This window comes from Oncorhynchus kisutch, unplaced genomic scaffold (assembly GCF_002021735.2).
Source record: "Oncorhynchus kisutch isolate 150728-3 unplaced genomic scaffold, Okis_V2 scaffold3549, whole genome shotgun sequence".
In the NCBI taxonomy this organism is placed as follows: Eukaryota; Metazoa; Chordata; class Actinopteri; order Salmoniformes; family Salmonidae; genus Oncorhynchus; species Oncorhynchus kisutch.
Genome location: NW_022265494.1, coordinates 295,854 through 317,299, shown reverse-complemented (window position 1 = coordinate 317,299; position 21,446 = coordinate 295,854). Strand labels below are relative to the sequence as shown.

General features: G+C 46.6%; 1 protein-coding gene across 1 annotated transcript in view; it reads right to left on the bottom strand.

Annotated features, from left to right (window-relative positions):
• The window catches only part of LOC116352972 (calcium/calmodulin-dependent protein kinase type II delta 2 chain), a gene marked incomplete in the record, with an annotated part of 70,112 nt that extends 49,206 nt beyond the window's left edge, over window positions 1–20,906 (bottom strand). Inside the window, 9 exon segments of the mRNA XM_031820613.1 lie at window positions 2,975–3,058; window positions 6,943–7,065; window positions 7,746–7,840; window positions 8,036–8,119; window positions 9,381–9,483; window positions 10,976–11,048; window positions 16,237–16,302; window positions 18,467–18,521; window positions 20,810–20,906. Of these exon segments, the coding sequence (XP_031676473.1) occupies window positions 2,975–3,058; window positions 6,943–7,065; window positions 7,746–7,840; window positions 8,036–8,119; window positions 9,381–9,483; window positions 10,976–11,048; window positions 16,237–16,302; window positions 18,467–18,521; window positions 20,810–20,879 (753 nt within the window).
• Between the last annotated feature and the right edge of the window lie 540 nt (window positions 20,907–21,446).

Sequence of the window (21,446 nt, the reverse complement as noted above, 5' to 3'; positions counted from 1 at the left end):
ATGTGTGCTTGGCTACATCCCAAAGGGTGCCCTATTCCCTATGAAAGGGGGGTGAGAAAGAGAAGGGTGTGTGCTTGGCTACATCCCAAAGGGTGCCCTATTCCCTATGAAAGGGGGGTGAGAAAGAGAAGGGTGTGTGCTTGGCTACATCCCAAAGGGTGCCCTATTCCCTATGAAAGGGGAGTGAGAAAGAGAAGGGTGTGTGCTTGGCTACATCCCAAAGGGTGCCCTATTCCCTATGAAAGGGGGGTGAGAAAGAGAAGGGTGTGTGCTTGGCTACATCCCAAAGGGTGCCCTATTCCCTATGAAAGGGGGGTGAGAAAGAGAAGGGTGTGTACTTGGCTACATCCCAAAGGGTGCCCTATTCCCTATAAAAGGGGGGTGAGAAAGAGAAGGGTGTGTGCTTGGCTACATCCCAAAGGGTGCCCTATTCCCTATGAAAGGGGGGTGAGAAAGAGAAGGGTGTGTGCTTGGCTACATCCCAAAGGGTGCCCTATTCCCTATGAAAGGGGGGTGAGAAAGAGAAGGGTGTGTGCTTGGCTACATCCCAAAGGGTGCCCTATTCCCTATGAAAGGGGGATGAGAAAAAGAAGGGTGTGTGCTTGGCTACATCCCAAAGGGTGCCCTATTCCCTATGAAAGGGGGGTGAGAAAGAGAAGGGTGTGTGCTTGGCTACATCCCAAAGGGTGCCCTATTCCCTATGAAAGGGGGGTGAGAAAGAGAAGGGTGTGTGCTTGGCTACATCCCAAAGGGTGCCCTATTCCCTATGAAAGGCACTACTCTTTTATTGAAGGATATTTAGTGTGATATTTTCTTTTTGACAATAATAATAAACAGAAACAGAACCGTAGAATTAAATACTATGAACAATGGTTGGAAAGTCCTTTTGATCAGACATCTATGGGCCTTGTAGTAGGGAATAGGGAATAGGGAATAGGGTATAAGGAATAGGGAATAGGGAATAGGGTATAAGGAATAGGGAATAGGGAATAGGGTATAAGGAATAGAGTATAAGGAATAGGGAATAGGGTATAGGGTATAGGGTATAAGGAATAGGGTATAGAGTATAAGGAATAGGGAATAGGGTATAGGGTATAGGGTATAAGGAATAGGGAATAGGGTATAGAGTATAAGGAATAGGGAATAGGGTATAGGGTATAAGGAATAGGGAATAGGGTATAGAGTATAAGGAATAGGGAATAGGGTATAGGGTATAATGAATAGGGAATAGGGTATAAGGAATAGGGAATAGGGTATAGGGTATAGAGTATAAGGAATAGGGAATAGGGTATAGGGTATAGGGTATAGGGTATAGGGTATAGGGTATAAGGAATAGGGAATAGGGTATAGAGTATAAGGAATAGGGAATAGGGTATAGGGTATAGGGTATAAGGAATAGGGAATAGGGTATAAGGAATAGGGAATAGGGTATAGGGTATAGGGTATAGAGTATAAGGAATAGGGAATAGGGTATAGGGAATAGGGTATAGGGTATAGAGTATAAGGAATAGGGAATAGGGAATAGGGTATAGGGCATAGGGTATAAGGAATAGGGAATAGGGTATAGAGTATAAGGAATAGGGAATAGGGTATAGGGTATAGGGTATAAGGAATAGGGAATAGGGTATAAGGAATAGGGAATAGGGTATAGAGTATAAGGAATAGGGAATAGGGTATAAGGAATAGGGAATAGGGTATAGAGTATAAGGAATAGGGAATAGGGTATAAGGAATAGGGAATAGGGTATAGAGTATAAGGAATAGGGAATAGGGTATAGGGTATAGGGTATAAGGAATAGGGAATAGGGTATAAGGAATAGGGAATAGGGTATAGGGTATAGGGTATAAGGAATAGGGAATAGGGTATAGAGTATAAGGAATAGGGAATAGGGTATAGGGTATAGGGTATAAGGAATAGGGAATAGGGTATAAGGAATAGGGAATAGGGTATAAGGAATAGGGAATAGGGTATAGAGTATAAGGAATAGGGAATAGGGAATATGGTATAGGGTATAGGGTATAAGGAATAGGGAATAGGGTATAAGGAATAGGGAATAGGGTATAGGGTATAGGGTATAAGGAATAGGGAATAGGGTATAAGGAATAGGGAATAGGGTATAGAGTATAAGGAATAAGGAATAGGGAATAGGGTATAAGGTATACGGAATAGGGAATAGAGTATAGGGTACAGGGTATATGGAATTGGGTATAAGGTATAGGGAATAGGGTATAGGGAATAGAGTATCAGGAAGAGGGAACAGGGTATAGGGTATAAGGAATAGGGTATAAGGTATAGGGAATAGAGTATATGGTATAAGGAATAGGGAATAGGGTACAAGGTATAGGGAATATGGTATAAGGTATAAGGAATAGGGTATAAGGAATAGGGAATAGGGTATAAGGTATAGGGAATAGAGTATAGGTAATAGGGTATAGGGAATAGGGTATAGGGTATAAGGAAAAGGGAATAGGGTATAAGGTAAAGGGAATAGTGTATAGGGTATAAGGAATAGGGAATAGGGTATAAGGTATAGGGAATAGAGTATAAGGTATAGGGAATAGGGTATAAGGAATAGGGTATACGGTATAAGGAATAGGGTATAGGGTATAAGGAATAGGGTATAGGGTATAAGGAATAGGGTATAGGGTATAAGGAATAGGGTATAAGGTATAGGGAATAGAGCTCTGGGTATGCAATAGTGCACAGTATAGGGAATAGGGTATAGAGCCCTGGGTAGACAGTAGTACATGGTATAGTGAATAGGGTATAGGGAATAGGGTATAGGGAATAGGGTATAGGGAATATGGTATAGGGAATAGGGTATAGGGAATAAGGCATAGGGAATAAGATATAGGGAATAGGGAATAGGGAGAGACACATCCCTTGAGTTTCTGAATAGAACAGAGGACAGTGAAAGAGGAGTGTCACCTTGAGTTTCTGAATAGAACAGAGGACAGTGAAAGAGGAGTTTTACCTTGAGTTTTCTCCTGGCGTTGAACTTCTTCAGACACTCCACAGTCTCCTGTCTGTGCATCATGGAAGCTACAGTGGACCGTTGCTGCAGACAGAGAACGTCATGTTTATTGTTCATTTTATATTGTGTTGTTTTTTCACTTTTGTATATTATCTACTTCCACTTGCTTTGGCAATGTTAACACACGTTTCCCATGCCAATAAAGCCCCTTGAATGTAGTTGAATTGAAAGAGAATGTTATTTGATACAGGGGATTCCATTGAGACCTCAGGTCTCATTTCCAATGGTGCCATGAGGACAACAATTCCAATAATCAATATGATCAATACAATAAACAATACAAATATTGAAACTACAAGATACAGTAACAGATACAGATACATTCAATTACATTTAATCAAAACTATTACAAATCTTATTAGGGGTTTTAAACTGCCGTCGTGGTACCGGAGAACCCAAATCTCAGTGAACTCATTCATCATTAGGGGTTTAAACTGCCATAGTGGTACCGGAGAACCCAAATCTCAGTGAACTCATTCATCATTAGGGTTTTAAACTGCCATAGTGGTCCCGGGGAACCCAAATCTCAGTGAACTCATTCATCATTAGGGTTTTAAACTGCCATAGTGGTCCCGGGGAACCCAAATCTCAGTGAACTCATTCATCATTAGGGGTTTAAAACTGTCATAGTGGTCCCGGGGAACCCAAATCTCAGTGAACTCATTCATCATTAGGGTTTTAAACTGCCATAGTGGTCCCGGGGAACCCAAATCTCAGTGAACTCATTCATCATTAGGGGTTTAAACTGTCATAGTGGTACCGGGGAACCCAAATCTCAGTGAACTCATTCATCATTAGGGGTTTAAACTGCCCTCGTGGTACCGGGGAACCCAAATCTCAGTGAACTCATTTATCATTAGGGGTTTAAACTGTCATAGCGCTACCGGGGAACCCAAATCTCAGTGAACTCATTCATCATTAGGGTTTTAAACTGCCATAGTGGTACCGGGGAACCCAAATCTCAGTGAACTCATTCATCATTAGGGTTTTAAAACTGTCATAGTGGTACCGGAGAACCCAAATCTCAGTGAACTCATTCATCATTAGGGTTTTAAACTGTCATAGCGGTACCGGAGAACCCAAATCTCAGTGAACTCATTCATCATTAGGGGTTTAAACTGCCCTCGTGGTACCGGAGAACCCAAATCTCAGTGAACTCATTCATCATTAGGGGTTTAAACTGCCGTCGTGGTACCGAAGGACCCAAATCTCAGTGACCTCATTCATCATTAGGGGTTTAAACTGCCGTCGTGGTACCGGAGGACCCAAATCTCAGTGACCTCATTAATCATTAGGGGTTTAAACTGCCGTCGTGGTACCGGAGGACCCAAATCTCAGTGAACTCATTCATCATTAGGGGTTTAAACTGCCATAGTGGTCCCGGGGAACCCAAATCTCAGTGAACTCATTCATCATTAGGGGTTTAAACTGTCATAGTGGTACCGGGGAACCCAAATCTCAGTGAACTCATTCATCATTAGGGTTTTAAACTGCCATAGTGGTCCCGGGGAACCCAAATCTCAGTGAACTCATTCATCATTAGGGGTTTAAACTGCCATAGTGGTCCCGGGGAACCCAAATCTCAGTGAACTCATTCATCATTAGGGTTTTAAACTGTCATAGTGGTCCCGGAGAACCCAAATCTCAGTGAACTCATTCATCATTAGGGGTTTAAACTGCCATAGTGGTCCCGGGGAACCCAAATCTCAGTGAACTCATTCATCATTAGGGGTTTAAACTGTCATAGTGGTACCGGGGAACCCAAATCTCAGTGAACTCATTCATCATTAGGGGTTTAAACTGCCCTCGTGGTACCGGGGAACCCAAATCTCAGTGAACTCATTCATCATTAGGGGTTTAAACTGCCATAGTGGTCCCGGGGAACCCAGATGAGGAGAGCTCATTCATCATTAGGGTTTTAAACTGCCATAGTGGTCCCGGGAAACCCAAATCTCAGTGACCTCATTCATCATTAGGGGTTTAAACTGTCATAGTGGTACCGGGGAACCCAAATCTCAGTGAACTAATTTATCATTAGGGTTTTAAACTGCCATAGTGGTCCCGGGGAACCCAAATCTCAGTGAACTCATTCATCATTAGGGGTTTAAACTGTCATAGTTGTACCGGGGAACCCAAATCTCAGTGAACTCATTCATCATTAGGGGTTTAAACTGCCATAGTGGTACCGGGGAACCCAAATCTCAGTGAACTCATTCATCATTAGGGGTTTAAACTGTCATAGTGGTCCCGGAGAACCCAAATCTCAGTGAACTCATTCATCATTAGGGGTTTAAACTGCCATAGTGGTACCGGGGAACCCAAATCTCAGTGAACTCATTTATCATTAGGGGTTTAAACTGTCATAGTGGTACCGGGGAACCCAGACGAGGAGAGCTCAAACTAAAAGGATGATTTACCTTTAACTTAGTGGAGACAAGAGGGACCTCAAGAGTTAACCAACACTTATATTGGTTTACTTCAACTGGGAAGTTTGTAAACAAAGTGGGAGTAATGAAGAGATCTACGAGACTTTACTGAGGGATCAGACAACCTTCTGATTCAGGATGTAATGATGAGTAATGAAGAGATCTACGGGACTTTTCCCGAGGGACCAGCCAACCTTTTGATTCCGGATGTAATGAAGAGATCTACGGGACTTTACTGAGGGACCAGACAACCTTCTGATTCAGGATGTAGTGATGAGTAATGGAGAGATCTACGGGACGTTACTGAGGGACCAGACAACCTTCTGATTCAGGATGTAGTGATGAGTAATGGAGAGATCTACGGGACTTTACTGAGGGACCAGACAACCTTCTGATTCAGGATGTAGTGATGAGTAATGGAGAGATCTACGGGACTTTACCGAGGGACCAGACAACCTTCTGATTCAGGACCAGACAACCTTCTGATTCAGGATGTAGTGATGAGTAATGAAGAGATCTACGGGACTTTACCGAGGGACCAGACAACCTTCTGATTCAGGATGTAGTGATGAGTAATGAAGAGATCTACGGGACTTTACTGAGGGACCAGACAACCTTCTGATTCAGGATGTAGTGATGAGTAATGGAGAGATCTACGGACTTTACTGAGGGACCAGACAACCTTCTGATTCAGGACCAGACAACCTTCTGATTCAGGATGTAGTGATGACTAATGAAGAGATCTACGGGACTTTACCGAGGGACCAGACAACCTTCTGATTCAGGACCAGACAACCCTCTGATTCAGGATGAGGTGATGAGTAATGAAGAGATCTACGGGACTTTACTGAGGGACCAGACAACCTTCTGATTCAGGATGTAGTGATGAGTAATGGAGAGATCTACGGGACTTTACTGAGGGACCAGACAACCTTCTGATTCAGGACCAGACAACCTTCTGATTCAGGATGTAGTGATGACTAATGAAGAGATCTACGGGACTTTACCGATGGACCAGACAACCTTCTGTTTCAGGATGTAATGAAGAGATCTATGGGACTTTAGCGACGGACCAGGCAACCTTCTGATTCAGGATGTAGTGACGAGTATTACAACTGTCCCCTGTGATAAGGAACTAGGGTAGACGGCATCAAAGGATTTAGAGTGGTGTGTCTGCTGTATTTGGATAATAAGGTATCACAATAAGTCCAGAACCGTGTGTGTGTGTGTGTGTGTGTGTGTGTGTGTGTGTGTGTGTGTGTGTGTGTGTGTGTTTCTGTGTGTGTGTGTGTGTTTCTGTGTGTGTGTGCGTTTTTGTGTGTTTGTGTTTCTGTGTGTGTGTGTGTGTGTGTGTGTGTGTGTGTGCGTGTGTGTGTGTGTGTGTGTGTGTGTGTGTGTGTGTGTGTGTGTGTGTGTGTGTGTGTGTGTGTGTGTGTGTGTGTGTGTGTGTGTGTGTGTGTGTGTGTATGTGTGTTTCCATACACAGATCCAGGGGTGTTTGAGGGCCTCTGCGGTGGTGATGCGTTTGCCGGGGTTGATGGTCAACATCTTATTGATCAGGTCTTTGGCATCAGGAGTCACTGTGTCCCACTCTGGGGACGGGAACTATAGACACACATTACACACAATCAGTCAGTCCATCAATCAATCAATACATTCCACCATTCTGTCTATCAATTCATTAATTTCCAACACCAGTGAAGAGACAGAGAGAGACAGAGAGAGAGACAGAGAGAGAGAGAGAGACAGAGAGAGAGAGAGAGACAGACAGACAGACAGACAGACAGACAGACAGACAGACAGACAGACAGACAGACAGACAGACAGACAGACAGACAGACAGACAGACAGAATGAGAGAGACAGAGAGAGAGACAGAGAGAGAGAGAGTCAGAGAGAGACAGAGAGACAGAGAGAGAGAGAGTCAGAGAGAGACAGAGAGAGAGACAGAGAGAGAGAGAGACACAGAGAGAGACAGACAGACAGACAGACAGACAGACAGACAGACAGACAGACAGACAGACAGACAGACAGACAGACAGACAGACAGACAGACAGACAGACAGACAGACAGACAGACAGACAGACAGACAGACAGACAGATAGAGAGATAGAGGTTGGTAGTTCTCACATCGTAGAGAGTCAGTCAGACAGAGAGATAGATAGAGGTTGGTAGTTCTCCCATCGTAGAGAGTCAGACAGAGAGATAGAGGTTAGTAGTTCTCCTGTCGTAGAGAGGAGAGAGTCAGACAGACAGAGAGATAGATAGAGGTTGGTAGTTCTCACATCGTAGGCCCCAGCCTTGATCTGCTGGTACAGTCTGTGTTGGTCCTCGTCCCAGAAGGGAGGGTAACCGACCAATAGGATGTACAGGATCACCCCTGGCAGGAAGACACACGCTTATCATCACCCACAGATCAAAACAACACAGTCTTGACCCCAAACTGACCCCTTTTTTGAATGGAATTGAGCCAACTTTCAGCAGGGAACAATGATTTGGAACAATCACATAGAAGTATGTTATTTAGTTCAGTTCTAAAGGTCAAAGGTTAGAGATTAAAAGGTTGTTTGTTTACCACAGGCCCACATGTCCACAGGCTTCCCATATGGGTCTTTTCTCAGAACCTCTGGAGACAGGTAGCCTGGTGTACCAGCAAAACCTGTAGGGGAGGGAGGGAGGGAGGGAGGGAGGGAGGGAGGGAGGGAGGGAGGGAGGGAGGGAGGGAGGAGGGAGGGAGGGAGGGAGGGAGGAGGGAGGGAGGGAGGGAGGGAGGGAGGGAGGAGGGAGGGAGGGAGGGAGAGAGGGAGGGAGGGAGGGAGAGAGGGAGGGAGGGAGGGAGGGAGGGGGAGGGAGGGAGGGAGGGAGGGAGGGAGGGAGGGAGGGAGGGAGGGAGGGAGGGAGGGAGAGAGGGAGGGAGGGAGGGAGAGAGGGAGGGAGGGAGGGAGGGAGGGAGAGGAGGGGAGGGAGGGAGAGAGGGAGGGAGGGAGAGAGGAGAGAGGGAGGGAGGAGAGAGGGAGGGAGGGAGAGAGAGGGAGGGAGGGAGGGAGGGAGGAGGAGAGAGGGAGGGAGGGAGGGAGGAGGGAGAGAGGGAGGGAGGGAGAGAGGGAGGGAGGGAGAGAGGGAGAGAGGGAGAGAGGGAGGGAGGGAGAGAGGGAGGAGGGAGAGAGGGAGAGAGGGAGGGAGGGAGAGAGGGAGGGAGGGAGGGAGGGAGGGAGGGAGGGAGGGAGGGAGGGAGGGAGGGAGGGAGGGAGGGAGGGAGGGAGAGAGGGAGGGAGGGAGGGGAGGGAGGGAGGGAGGGAGGGAGGGAGAGAGAGAGAGAGGGAGGGAGGGAGGGAGGGAGGGAGGGAGGGAGGGAGGGAGGGAGGGAGGGAGGGAGGGAGGGAGGGAGGGAGGGAGGGAGGGAGGGAATAAATGGATGAGTGTATCAATAGTTTGATTGATTGATTTGAGTAATTGTTTCAGCAATAATTAATTGATTACTTGAGTGAGTCATTCATTGATTAAATCGATCAATCAGTACATTTTTTTACATGTTTAGTGATTCTTATCCAGAGCAACTTACAGGACAAACAAATCAACTGATTTTCACCTAGTCAGCTCAGGGATTTGAACCAGTGACCTTTCTTTTAGGCTAACTACCGCCCTGAAAATGCAAAAGTGGTAAGAGGTTAGGGGTCAATTCTAGGCCAGGTTTGTGTGTCCTCTAATACTCACACTAGTGTGCAGACCCGACCCAACCCGACCCGACCGGAACCGCACTGTGCTAGCTTGCATTATTAATTTTCCCATTAGCCTTTCACTCACAGTACCGGAAACTACAGTGGAGGCTAGTTCAGCTCGGCTTGGTTCAGCTCAGTAGTGTGAAAAAAACACATTTTCTGTCCCGTCCCATAAGAGAGAAGCCACTCCACGATACTCACCAAACCATGCCTGTTGGTCGCCCTGCACCTCGATGGCGAGCCCAAAGTCAGCTAGCTTAACCGCCGCCCCCTTCAGCTTACTGGCCAATAGGAGGTTCTCAGGCTGGAGGGGGGCGGAGTCAAAATGGGTTAGAGGTAACACGACGCTCCTGGTAACCGTTGGCCGTAGACACAGATGTACAATCAGGTTTAGCCTCACGCAAGGTTGTCACTTTCTGGCCAAGCCGCAAAGTTAGAACCTGCTAGGCCAATTGTGCCCCACGGACCTCCCGGTCGCAGCCGGTTACGACAAAGCCTGGGCGCAAACCCAGAGTCTCTGGTGGCACAGCTGGCGCTGCAGTACAGCTCCCTTAACCACTGTGCCACCAGGGATCCCCTCGTCATTTTCTACAATTTATCTCCTTAAAAACCTGTTGTGACTAGGGGGCAGTATTTTCATTTTTGGAAAAATAACGTACCCAAAGTAAACGGGATATTTTGTCAGGACAAGATGCTAGAATATGCATATAATTGACAGCTTAGGATTGAAAACACTCTAAAGTTTCCAAAACTGTAAAAATATTGTCTGTGAGTATAACAGAACTGATGTTACAGGCGGAAGCTCCCAGATCTGGGATGGGGAGTATCATCAGTAAAATCTGATTTTTAAATCTACACTTAACAACAATGCTAACCTTATGCTTACCCCTAACTTAAATTAAGACCAAATAACTAAAATATACATTCTATGTTCATACAATTTTAAGATATAGCCAATTTAGAGTTTGCAGCTTGGCCATATAGTGGCAACCACTAGGACTAAACTGAGCTGAGATCAGTGTCTAGGGGCAACTAGTTTGCAGCTTGGCCATATAGTGGTAACCACTAGGACTAAACTGAGCTGAGATCAGTGTCTAGGGGCAACTTGATCCTACAGACACACACACAAAGAGAGACAAAGAGACAACGGTTGAACAGGGACACACTAACACAACAACACACTGGCATAAATACATACAGACACACACACAGACAAAGAAACGCTCACACAAACACACAGACAGACACACACACACACACACACCTTCAGATGTACAATGTAAAACATGGGGTGATGGTGGTGATGATGATGGTGATGGTGGTGATGATGATGATGATGATGATGATGGTGGTGATGAAGATGGTGGTGATGATGGTGATGATGGTGATGATGATAGTGGTGATGATGGTGATGATGAAGATGGTGGTGATGAAGATGGTGGTGATGATGATGGTGATGATGATGGTGGTGATGGTGGTGATGGTGATGATGATGATGATGGTGGTGATGAAGATGGTGGTGATGATGATGGTGGTGATGGTGGTGATGGTGATGATGATGATGATGATGATGATGGTGGTGATGAAGATGGTGGTGATGAAGATGGTGGTGATGAAGATGGTGGTGATGATGATGGTGGTGATGAAGATGGTGGTGATGAAGATGGTGGTGATGATGATGGTGGTGATGGTGGTGATGGTGATGATGATGATGATGATGATGATGATGATGATGATGAAGATGGTGGTGATGAAGATGGTGGTGATGATTATGGTGATGGTCTGACCATACAAACCTTCAGGTCCCTGTGAACGATACCATTGACATGGCAGTGATGAACACTCTCTACAATCTGCTGTATACAGTGACTGAAGGAGGAGAGACAAAAAGGAGAGAGAGAGAAGAGAGAAGAGAGAAGAGAGAAATGGACAGGGGAGAAACATCTTATTATATAAACAACGGTGTTTGATAGACACTGACCAAATGTTCAACAATAAAACACAGAAAATACCATATACAGATTACAGAGTTAAACAATACTCTCTCTGTTTGATCAGAGGAAAGTAACAGCCCACTACAGATTACAGAGTTAAACAAACACCAGCTAACAGGGAAACACCGACAACACAGATGAATCATTCTAGAACTATATACAGTACCTCCTCTCTCCCCATCATGCCTTCCCTCTTACCCCTCCACCCTCTCGCTCTTCCCCCCTTCCACCCTCTCGCTCGTCCCCCTTCCACCCTCTCGCTCGTCCCCCTTCCACCCTCTCGCTCGTCTCCCTTCCACCCTCTCGCTCGTCTCCCTTCCAACCTCTCGCTCGTCCCCCTTCCACCCTCTCGCTCGTCTCCCTTCCACCCTCTCGCTCTTCCCCCTTCCACCCTCTCGCTTGTCCCCCTTCCACCCTCTCGCTCGTCTCCCTTCCACCCTCTCGCTCGTCTCCCTTCCACCCTCTCGCTCGTCCCCCTTCCACCCTCTCGCTCTTCCCCCTTCCACCCTCTCGCTCGTTCTCCCTTCCACCCTCTCGCTCGTCTCCCTTCCACCCTCTCGCTCGTCCCCCTTCCACCCTCTCGCTCTTCCCCCTTCCACCCTCTCGCTCTTCCCCCCTTCCACCCTCTCGCTCTTCCCCCTTCCACCCTCTCGCTCTTCCCCCTTCCACCCTCTCGCTCTTCCCCTTCCACCCTCTCGCTCGTCCCCCTTCCACCCTCTCGCTCGTCCCCCTTCCACCCTCTCGTCCGTCCCCCTTCCACCCTCTCGCTCGTCCCCTTCCACCCTCTCGCTCTTCCCCCTTCCACCCTCTCGCTCGTCCCCCTCCAACCTCTCGCTCGTCCCCCTTCCACCCTCTCGCTCTTCCCCTTCCACCCTCTCGCTCTTCCCCCCTTATCTCTCTCTCCCTCTCTGGGAACACTGGGACAATATTTTTTGCATCCGAATGAAGGCGTATGATAAGAGAAGAAATATGGGAAATACATTTTATTTTGTGATGTCATTAAAAATGGTATAAAAATGATTAAAACAAATATATTGCATCATGAAGAGTTTTCAGACTGTATGTCAGGTTTCCATCCTTTACGTTGTATAGGAAATACCAGGGATGAAGAGAATATTTTAGCTAATATAGGAATGTGATTTTAGTGTCCTAACGAGATCATAGTTTTGATGATACTTTGCCCAGTAAGTAGCCACGCCTGAGGGAGCTCAGAGAGCGCATCAGCATAACGGAAACACCCCCTTTTTTCCCCCAGAGTGCATAAAGGCTGAGTTGAGAATTAACATACCCACACCAGAAAGACTCTAGCTGCAGCTTAGTTCTCCATTGGTTTCGACCCTGAAAATCAACACGAGGTGAAGACGACAAAGTAGCCTCTTAACAGTCAATGTTCCGGCTAAGTAGCTGTTCTAAGTACTGTACCTAAGAAAGTGAATTGAAGTATGACCATCCGGGTACTCTCTTCAAACCATCGCTGGCTACACTGCGTTCATCATCCCACTGGGGATCATCGACACGGCTGATTAGCTCCACTGGACCACTCTTCCAGAACAAGTGAAATTAAACACGGACAATGAAAAAAGAAGGACACTGTGACCTCTTGTGGACAATCAGAGCCTTACACTTGAGAACTAAGGCCCAGCGGAACCCTTTTCAAAAAGCGGAACCCTTTTCACAAAGCGAAACCCTTTTCACGAAGGACTGGGTCCAACAGAGATACACGATCAAGGAAGACATTCAACACGTAAATACATTCATTACTTCTTTCCCAAACGGGCGGTAGTTCGGGGAAAAGTATTGTGATTACTGTGAGCGTACTTTACAAATGTATCCAAGTGTTCTCTCTCTCTCTCCCTCTCTTTACCTCTTCATCTTATGTAACAAGTGTCGTATTGTGTCAGTCCGCTAGGGACCTGTTTCCATCGTATTAAGTTTCTAATCAATAACCTGTACCGTGTGTTTGTGTGTGTGTGTGGGTATCCTGTGTTATCATTTAGTCATTAAATAAATAAATAATTAATCAATTTGTGTGGTACGGAATGATCAGTTAAGGCTGGGGTTTGTGCAGATGCAAGGAGTATACAACGTTCAGAATTATGAGACTGACACTGATGAGGTAATGATTAATTAGATGAATGTTATCGATATACGTATTATAAATCATCTAGAGTTTAATCCGGGAGATGGCAACTCGGTAAACAACTTCTTCCCGTGGTGCCCCAAATTTGAAATAGTTAATTGTTTCATGATTAATTTAATCGAGTAACAATTACACCTAGTTAGTTGATTCGATACATAACAGTCACCAGATTAATGAAAGCCACGACACGACACTAGCTAGCTGGCTAATGTTTTTTGTTTGAATGATGCAGCTAGACACTGTACCAGCTTTTTGGTTTCACCCTGGCTGCCTGTTCCTGGTCTTTTGAAAACATCAATTGAGGAGTCACCTGAAGCGTGAGAGGAATGGGAGATACAGTTGAGGAATGCAGTGCTGAGGCAGAGGGCTCAGAGTGAGGACGACTGGCTACTACTCTGAACGGTGTGTGGTGAACATTCCGGTGCCCAAAGCTGCTGTACTGGTTGATCTAACTATAGTTAGAGTATTCATGATGATATACTGGTTGATCTATTCATGATGTAACTATAGCTAGACTATTCATGGTGATGTACTGGTTGATCTATTCATTGTGATGTAGTGGTCGATCTAACTATAGCTAGAGTATTCATGACAATGCATTGGTTGATCTAACTATAGCTAGACTATTCATGATGATGTACTGGTTGATCTATTCATGATAATGCACTGGTTGATCTATTCATGGTGATGTACTGGTTGATCTAACTAAAGCTAGACTATTCATGATGATGTACTGGTTGGTCTAACTATAGCTAGACTATTCATGATGATGCACTGGTTGGTCTGACTACAGCTAGACTATTCATGATGATGTACTGGTTGATATATTCATGGTGATGTACTGGTTGATCTATTCATGGTGATGTACTGGTTTATGTAATTATAGCTAGACTATTCATGGTGATGTACTGGTTGATCTATTCATGGTGATGCACTGGTTTATGTAATTATAGCTAGACTATTCATGATGATGTACTGGTTGGTCTAACTATAGCTAGACTATTCATGATGATGTACTGGTTGGTCTAACTATAGATAGACTATTCATGATGATGTACTGGTTGGTCTACCTATAGCTAGACTATTCATGATGATGTACTGGTTCATCTATTCATGATGATGTACTGGTTGGTCTAACTATAGCTAGACTATTCATGATGATGTACTGGTTCATCTATTCATGATGATGTACTGGTTGATCTAACTATAGCTAGACTATTCATGATGATGTACCGGTTGATATATTCATGATGATGTACTGGTTGGTCTATTCATGATGATGTACTGGTTGATCTAACTATAGCTAGACTATTCATGATGGTGTACTGGTTCATCTAATCATGATGATGTACTGGTTGATGTAACTATAGCTAGACTATTCATGATGATATACTGGTCGATCTATTCATGGTGATGTACTGGTTGATCTAACTATAGATAGACTATTCATGATGATGTTCTGGATGATCTAACTATAGCTAGACTATTCATGATGATGTACTGGTTCATCTAATCATGATGATGTACTGGTTGATGTAACTATAGCTAGACTATTCATGGTGATGTACTGGTTGATGTAACTATAGCTAGACTATTCATGATGATGTACTGGTTGATGTAACTATAGCTAGACTATTCATGGTGATGTACTGGTTGATGTAACTATAGATAGACTATTCATGATGATGTTCTGGATGATCTAACTATAGCTAGACTATTCATGATGATGTACTGGTTCGTCTAATCATGATGATGTACTGGTTGATGTAACTATAGCTAGACTATTCATGGTGATGTACTGGTTGATGTAACTATAGCTAGACTATTCATGATGATGTACTGGTTGATGTAACTATAGCTAGACTATTCATGGTGATGTACTGGTTGATGTAACTATAGCTAGACTATTCATGGTGATGTACTGGTTGATGTAACTATAGATAGACTATTCATGGTGATGTACTGGTTGATGTAACTATAGCTAGACTATTCATGGTGATGTACTGGTTGATGTAACTATAGCTAGACTATTCATGGTGATGTACTGGTTGATGTAACTATAGCTAGACTATTCATGATGATGTACTGGTCGATCTAACTATAGCTAGACTATTCATGGTGATGTACTGGTTGATCTATTCATGATGATGTACTGGTTGATCTATTCATGGTGATGTACCTGTTGATCTATTCATGGTGATGTACTGGTTGATCTATTCATGGTGATGTACTGGTTGATCTATTCATGGTGATGTACTGGTTGATCTATTCATGGTGATGTACTGGTTGATCTATTCATGGTGATGTACTGGTTGATCTATTCATGGTGATGTACTGGTTGATCTATTCATGGTGATGTACTGGTTGATCTATTTATGGTGATGTACTGGTTGATGTAACTATAGCTAGGACTATTCATGATGATGTACTGGTTGATCTATTTATGGTGATGTACTGGTTGATGTAACTATAGCTAGACGGGTTGTTTTGAAGTGCTCTGAGATTCTTATGAAAAGTGCAATAGAAACGTGATGCATTATTCTTGTTATTATTTTGGTGTCTCCTCTGTGATTAATCACAGGGGCAGTGTCCATACATCACATTTATAAATCACTTTATAGAGACAGATATCACACCTTAGATGACACACACACACACCTTAGATAACACACACACACACACACACACACACACACACACACACACACACACACACACACACACACACACACACACACACACACCTTAGATACAGCCATATGAAATAACACACACCTGACTGCGAGAAAGAACTGGAAGACAGTGATATAGCATGTGTGTGTGTGTGTGTGTGTGTGTGTGTGTGTGTGTGTGTGTGTGTGTGTGTGTGTGTGTGTGTGTGTGTGTGTGTGTGTGGTGTGTGTGTGTGTGTGTGTGTTCCTACCTGGCGTCAGCCTCACTGTAGTACTCCCTGGCTACGATGTCCTCAAACAGCTCTCCTCCAGTCACCCTGAAAACACACAGACACAACGACACACACACGACAGACAGACACACAGACACACAGACACCACACACAGACACACAGACACACACAGACACACGGACACACACACAGACACACAGACACACAGACACACAGACAGACACACGGACACACACACAGACACACAGACACACACACAGACAGACACACACACACACAGACAGACACACAGACACACACAGACACAGACACCAGACACCACACACACAGACACACAGACAGACACACAGACACACAGACACAACAGACAGACACACGGACACACACACAGACACACAGGACACACACACAGACAGACACACACACACACAGACAGATCACACAGACACACAGACACACACACACACACACAGACAGACACACAGACACACACAGACACAGACACAGACACACACACACAGACACACAGACAGACACCACAGACAGACACAGACACACAGACACCACAGACCACACAGACAGGACACACGGACACACACACAGACACACAGACACACACACAGACAGACACACACACAGACAGACACACAGACACACAGACCACAACACACACACACACACACAGACAGACACACAGACACACACAGACACAGACACAGACACACACACACAGACACACAGACAGACACACAGACAGACACAGACACACAGACACACAGACACACAGACAGACACACGGACACACACACAGACACACAGACACACACACAGACAGACACACACACACACAGACAGACACACAGACACACAGACACACACACACACACACAGACAGACACACAGACACACACAGACATAGACACAGACACACACACACAGACACACAGACAGACACACAGACAGACACAGACACACAGACACACAGACACACACAGACACACGGACACACAGACACACACAGACACACGGACACACGGACACACAGACACACACAGACACACAGACAACAGACACCAGACACACACAGACCACAGGACACAAAGAAAAACAGACACACACAGACACACACAGACACACACACAGACACACAGACAGACACACAGACAGACAGACAGACACACACACAGACAGACAGACACACACAGACACACAGACACACAGACACACAGACACAGACACACACAGACACAGACACAAAGAAAAACAGACACACACAGACACACACGACACACAGACCACACAACAGACACACAGACAGACACACAGACAGACACACAGACAGACACACAGACACACACACAGACAGACAGACACACAGACCACACAGACATACAGACACAGACACACACAGACACACAGCCACACAGACGACACACAGACACACAGACACAGACAGACACAGACAGACAGACACACACAGACACAGACACAAAGAAAAACAGACACACACAGACACACACCAAGGTGGTTACCTATCTAGTCTGTGTTCTGTTGGTTTAACACTAGTTATTATTCCTGACAAAACCAGCACCTGTCATCCCTGGATCAGTACCTGGATCTACACTCACTGAGAGATGGAGGGATGAGATACACATAGATATGAGAGGTAGAGGTGTACTCACAGATCAAACAGCAGGAAGTGGAAGCCCTCCTCTGATATGAGAGGTGTACTCACAGATCAAACAGCAGGAAGTGGAAGCCCTCCTCTGATATGAGAGGTGTACTCACAGATCAAACAGCAGGAAGTGGAAGCCCTCCTCTGATATGAGAGGTGTACTCACAGATCAAACAGTAGGTAGTGGAAGCCCTCCTCTGATATGAGAGGTAGAGGTGTACTCACAGATTAAACAGTAGGTAGTGGAAGCCCTCCTCTGATATCAGAGGTAGAGGTGTACTCACAGATCAAACAGTAGGTAGTGGAAGCCCTCCTCTGATATGAGAGGTAGAGGTGTACTCACAGATCAAACAGCAGGAAGTGGAAGCCCTCCTCTGATATGAGAGGTGTACTCACAGATCTAACAGCAGGAAGTGGAAGCCCTCCTCTGATATGAGAGGTAGAGGTGTACTCACAGATTAAACAGTAGGTAGTGGAAGCCCTCCTCTGATATCAGAGGTAGAGGTGTACTCACAGATCAAACAGTAGGTAGTGGAAGCCCTCCTCTGATATGAGAGGTAGAGGTGTACTCACAGATCAAACAGTAGGTAGTGGAAGCCCTCCTCTGATATGCTGTCATGAAGCCTCACTGAGAAGACAGGAAGAGAGGGGATAGAGGGGGGAAGAGGGGGATAGAGGGGGCAGAGAGGGGGGAAGAGAGGGGATAGAGGGGGTAGGAGAGGGGTGATAGAGGGGGATAAAGGGGGCAGGAGAGGGGCAATAGAGGGGGCAGAGAGCGGGGGGGAAAGAAGGGATAGAGGGGGCAGAGAGGGGGAGAAAGAAGGGATAGAGGGGGAAGAGAGGGGGTATAGAGGGGGATAGAGGGGATAGAGAGGGGAAGAGAAGGGATAGAGGGGGGAGAGAAGGGATAGAGGGGGGAAGAGAAGGGATAGAGGGGGAAGAGAAGGGATAGAGGGGAAGAGAAGGGATTAGAGGGGGGAAGAGAAGGGATAGAGGGGGGAAAGAAGGGATAGAGGGGAAGAGAAGAAGGGATAGAGGAGGGAAGAGAAGGGATAGAGGGGGAAGTGAAGGGATAGAGGGGGGAAGAGAAGGGATAGAGGGGGGAAGAGAAGGGATAGAGGGGGGAAGAGAACGGATAGAGGGGGAAGAGAAGGGATAGAGGGGCGAAGAGAGGGGGAAGAGAAGGGATTAGAGGGGGGAAGAGAAGGATACGAGTGGGGGAGAGAAGGGATAGAGGGGGGAAGAGAAGGGATAGAGGGGGGAAGAGAAGGGATAGAGGGGGAAGAGAAGGGATAGAGGGGGGGAAAGAGAAGGGATAGAGGGGGGAAGAGAGGGATAGAGGGGGGGGAGGGTAGAGGGGGGAGAGAAAGGGATAGAGGGGGAGGAGGAGAAGGGGATAGAGGGCGAAGAGAAGGGATAGAGGGGGGAGAGAAGGGATAGAGGGGGGAGAGAAGGGATAGAGGGGGAAGAGAAGGGATAGAGGGGGGAGAGAAGGGATAGAGGGTGAAGAGAGGGGAAGAGAAGGGATAGAGGGGGAAGAGAAGGGATAGAGGGGGAAGAGAAGGGATAGAGGGGGGAAGAGAAGGGATAGAGGGGGGGAAGAGAAGGGATAGGGGGAAGAGGGATAGAGGGGGGAAGACAGGGGATAGAGGGGGGAAGAGAAGGGATAGAGGGGGAGAGAAGGGATAGATGGGGAAGAGAAGGGAGAGGGGGAAGAGAAGGGATAGAGGGGGGAGAGAAGGGATAGAGGGAGAAGAGAGGGATAGAGGGGGGAAGAGAATGGATAGAGGGGAAGAGAAGGGATAGAGGGAGAGAGAAGGATAGAGGGGGGAAGACGGGATAGAGGGGAAGAGAAGGGATAGAGGGGGGAAGACAGGGGATAGAGGGGGAAGAGAAGGGATAGAGGGGGAAGAGAAGGGATAGATGGGGGAAGAGAAGGGATAGAGGGGGGAAGAGAAGGGATAGAGGGGGGAAGAGAAGGGATAGAGGGGGGAAGAGAAGGGATAGAGGGGGGAAGAGAAGGGATAGAGGGGGGAGAGAAGGGATAGAGGGGGGAAGAGAAGGGATAGAGGGGGGAAGAGAAGGGATAGAGGGGGAAGAGAAGGGATAGAGGGGGAAGAGAAGGATAGAGGGGTGAAGAGAGGGGGAGAGAAGGGAGAGGGGGAAGAGAAGGATAGAGGGGGGAGAGAAGGAATAGAGGGGGAAGAGAAGGGATAGAGGGGGAAGAGAAGGGATAGAGGGGGAAGAGAAGGGATAGTGGGGGGAAGACAGGGATAGAGGGGGGAAAGAAGGGATAGAGGGGGAAGAGAAGGGATAGATGGGGAAGAGAAGGGATAGAGGGGAAGAGAGGATAGAGGGGGAAGAGAAGGGATAGATGGGGAAGAGAAGGGATAGAGGGGGGAAGAGAAGGGATTAGAGGGGGAAGAGAAGGGATAGAGGGGGAAGTGAAGGGATAGATGGGGGAAGAGAAGGGATAGAGGGGGAAGAGAAGGGATAGAGGGGGAAGAGAAGGGATAGAGGGGGAAGAGAAGGGATAGATGGGGGAAGAGAAGGGATAGAGGGGGAAGAGAAGGGATAGAGGGGGAAGAGAGGGGATAGAGGGGGGAAGAGAAGGGATAGAGGGGATAGAGGGGGAAGAGAAGGGATAGAGGGGGGAAGAGAAGGGATAGAGGGGGGAGAGAAGGGATAGAGGGGAGAAGAGAAGAAGACAAGAGGAAAAAGACAACAGGTTCTATAGAGATGGATTACTGCTATTATTGAAATGTTCTTGTCTAAGTCCCAAACGGTATTATATTCTCTATGTGATGCACTACATTTGACCAGGGCTGCACACACACCTGTTGTGGTCCTTTCCACAACAGGCTAATAAAAACAGAGCAGATGTTGCCAGGGGTCGACGAGGGTTGTTGTTCTCACCAATATTGGGATGTTTCAGCAGACGGCAAATCCTGGCCTCTCTCTCAAGCTTCTGGTGGTCTGGAAACATGACAAACAGAGGAGAAGAGAGCGGAGAGAGAGAGGAGAGAGAGGAGAGAGAGAGACAGAGACAGAGACAGAGACAGAGACAGAGACAGAGAGAGAGAGACAAGAGACAGAGACAGCGAGGAGAGACAGAGAGAGGACAAGAGACAGAGACAGAGAGAGAGACAGAGAGAGACAAGAGACAGAGACAGAGAGAGAGACAGAGAGAGACAAGAGACAAGAGACAGAGACAGACAATAGACAGGAGAGACAGAGACAGAGAGAGACAGAGAGAGACAGAGAGACAGAGAGAGAGGCAGAGAGCAGAGAGGCAGAGAGACAGAGCGAGAGACAGAGAGAGGAGAGACAGAGAGAGACAGAGACGGAGAGACAAGCAGAGACAGAGAGAGAAGAGAGAGAGCAGAGAGAGAGACAGAGAGGAGAGACAGAGAGAGAGAGAGACAGAGAGAGACAGAGACAGAGAGAGAGACAGAGAGAGAGGACAGAGAGAGAGAGACAGAGACAGAGAGAGACCGAGAGAGAGAGAGAAGCAGAGAGAGAGAGAGAGAGACAGAGAGGCAGAGAGACAGAG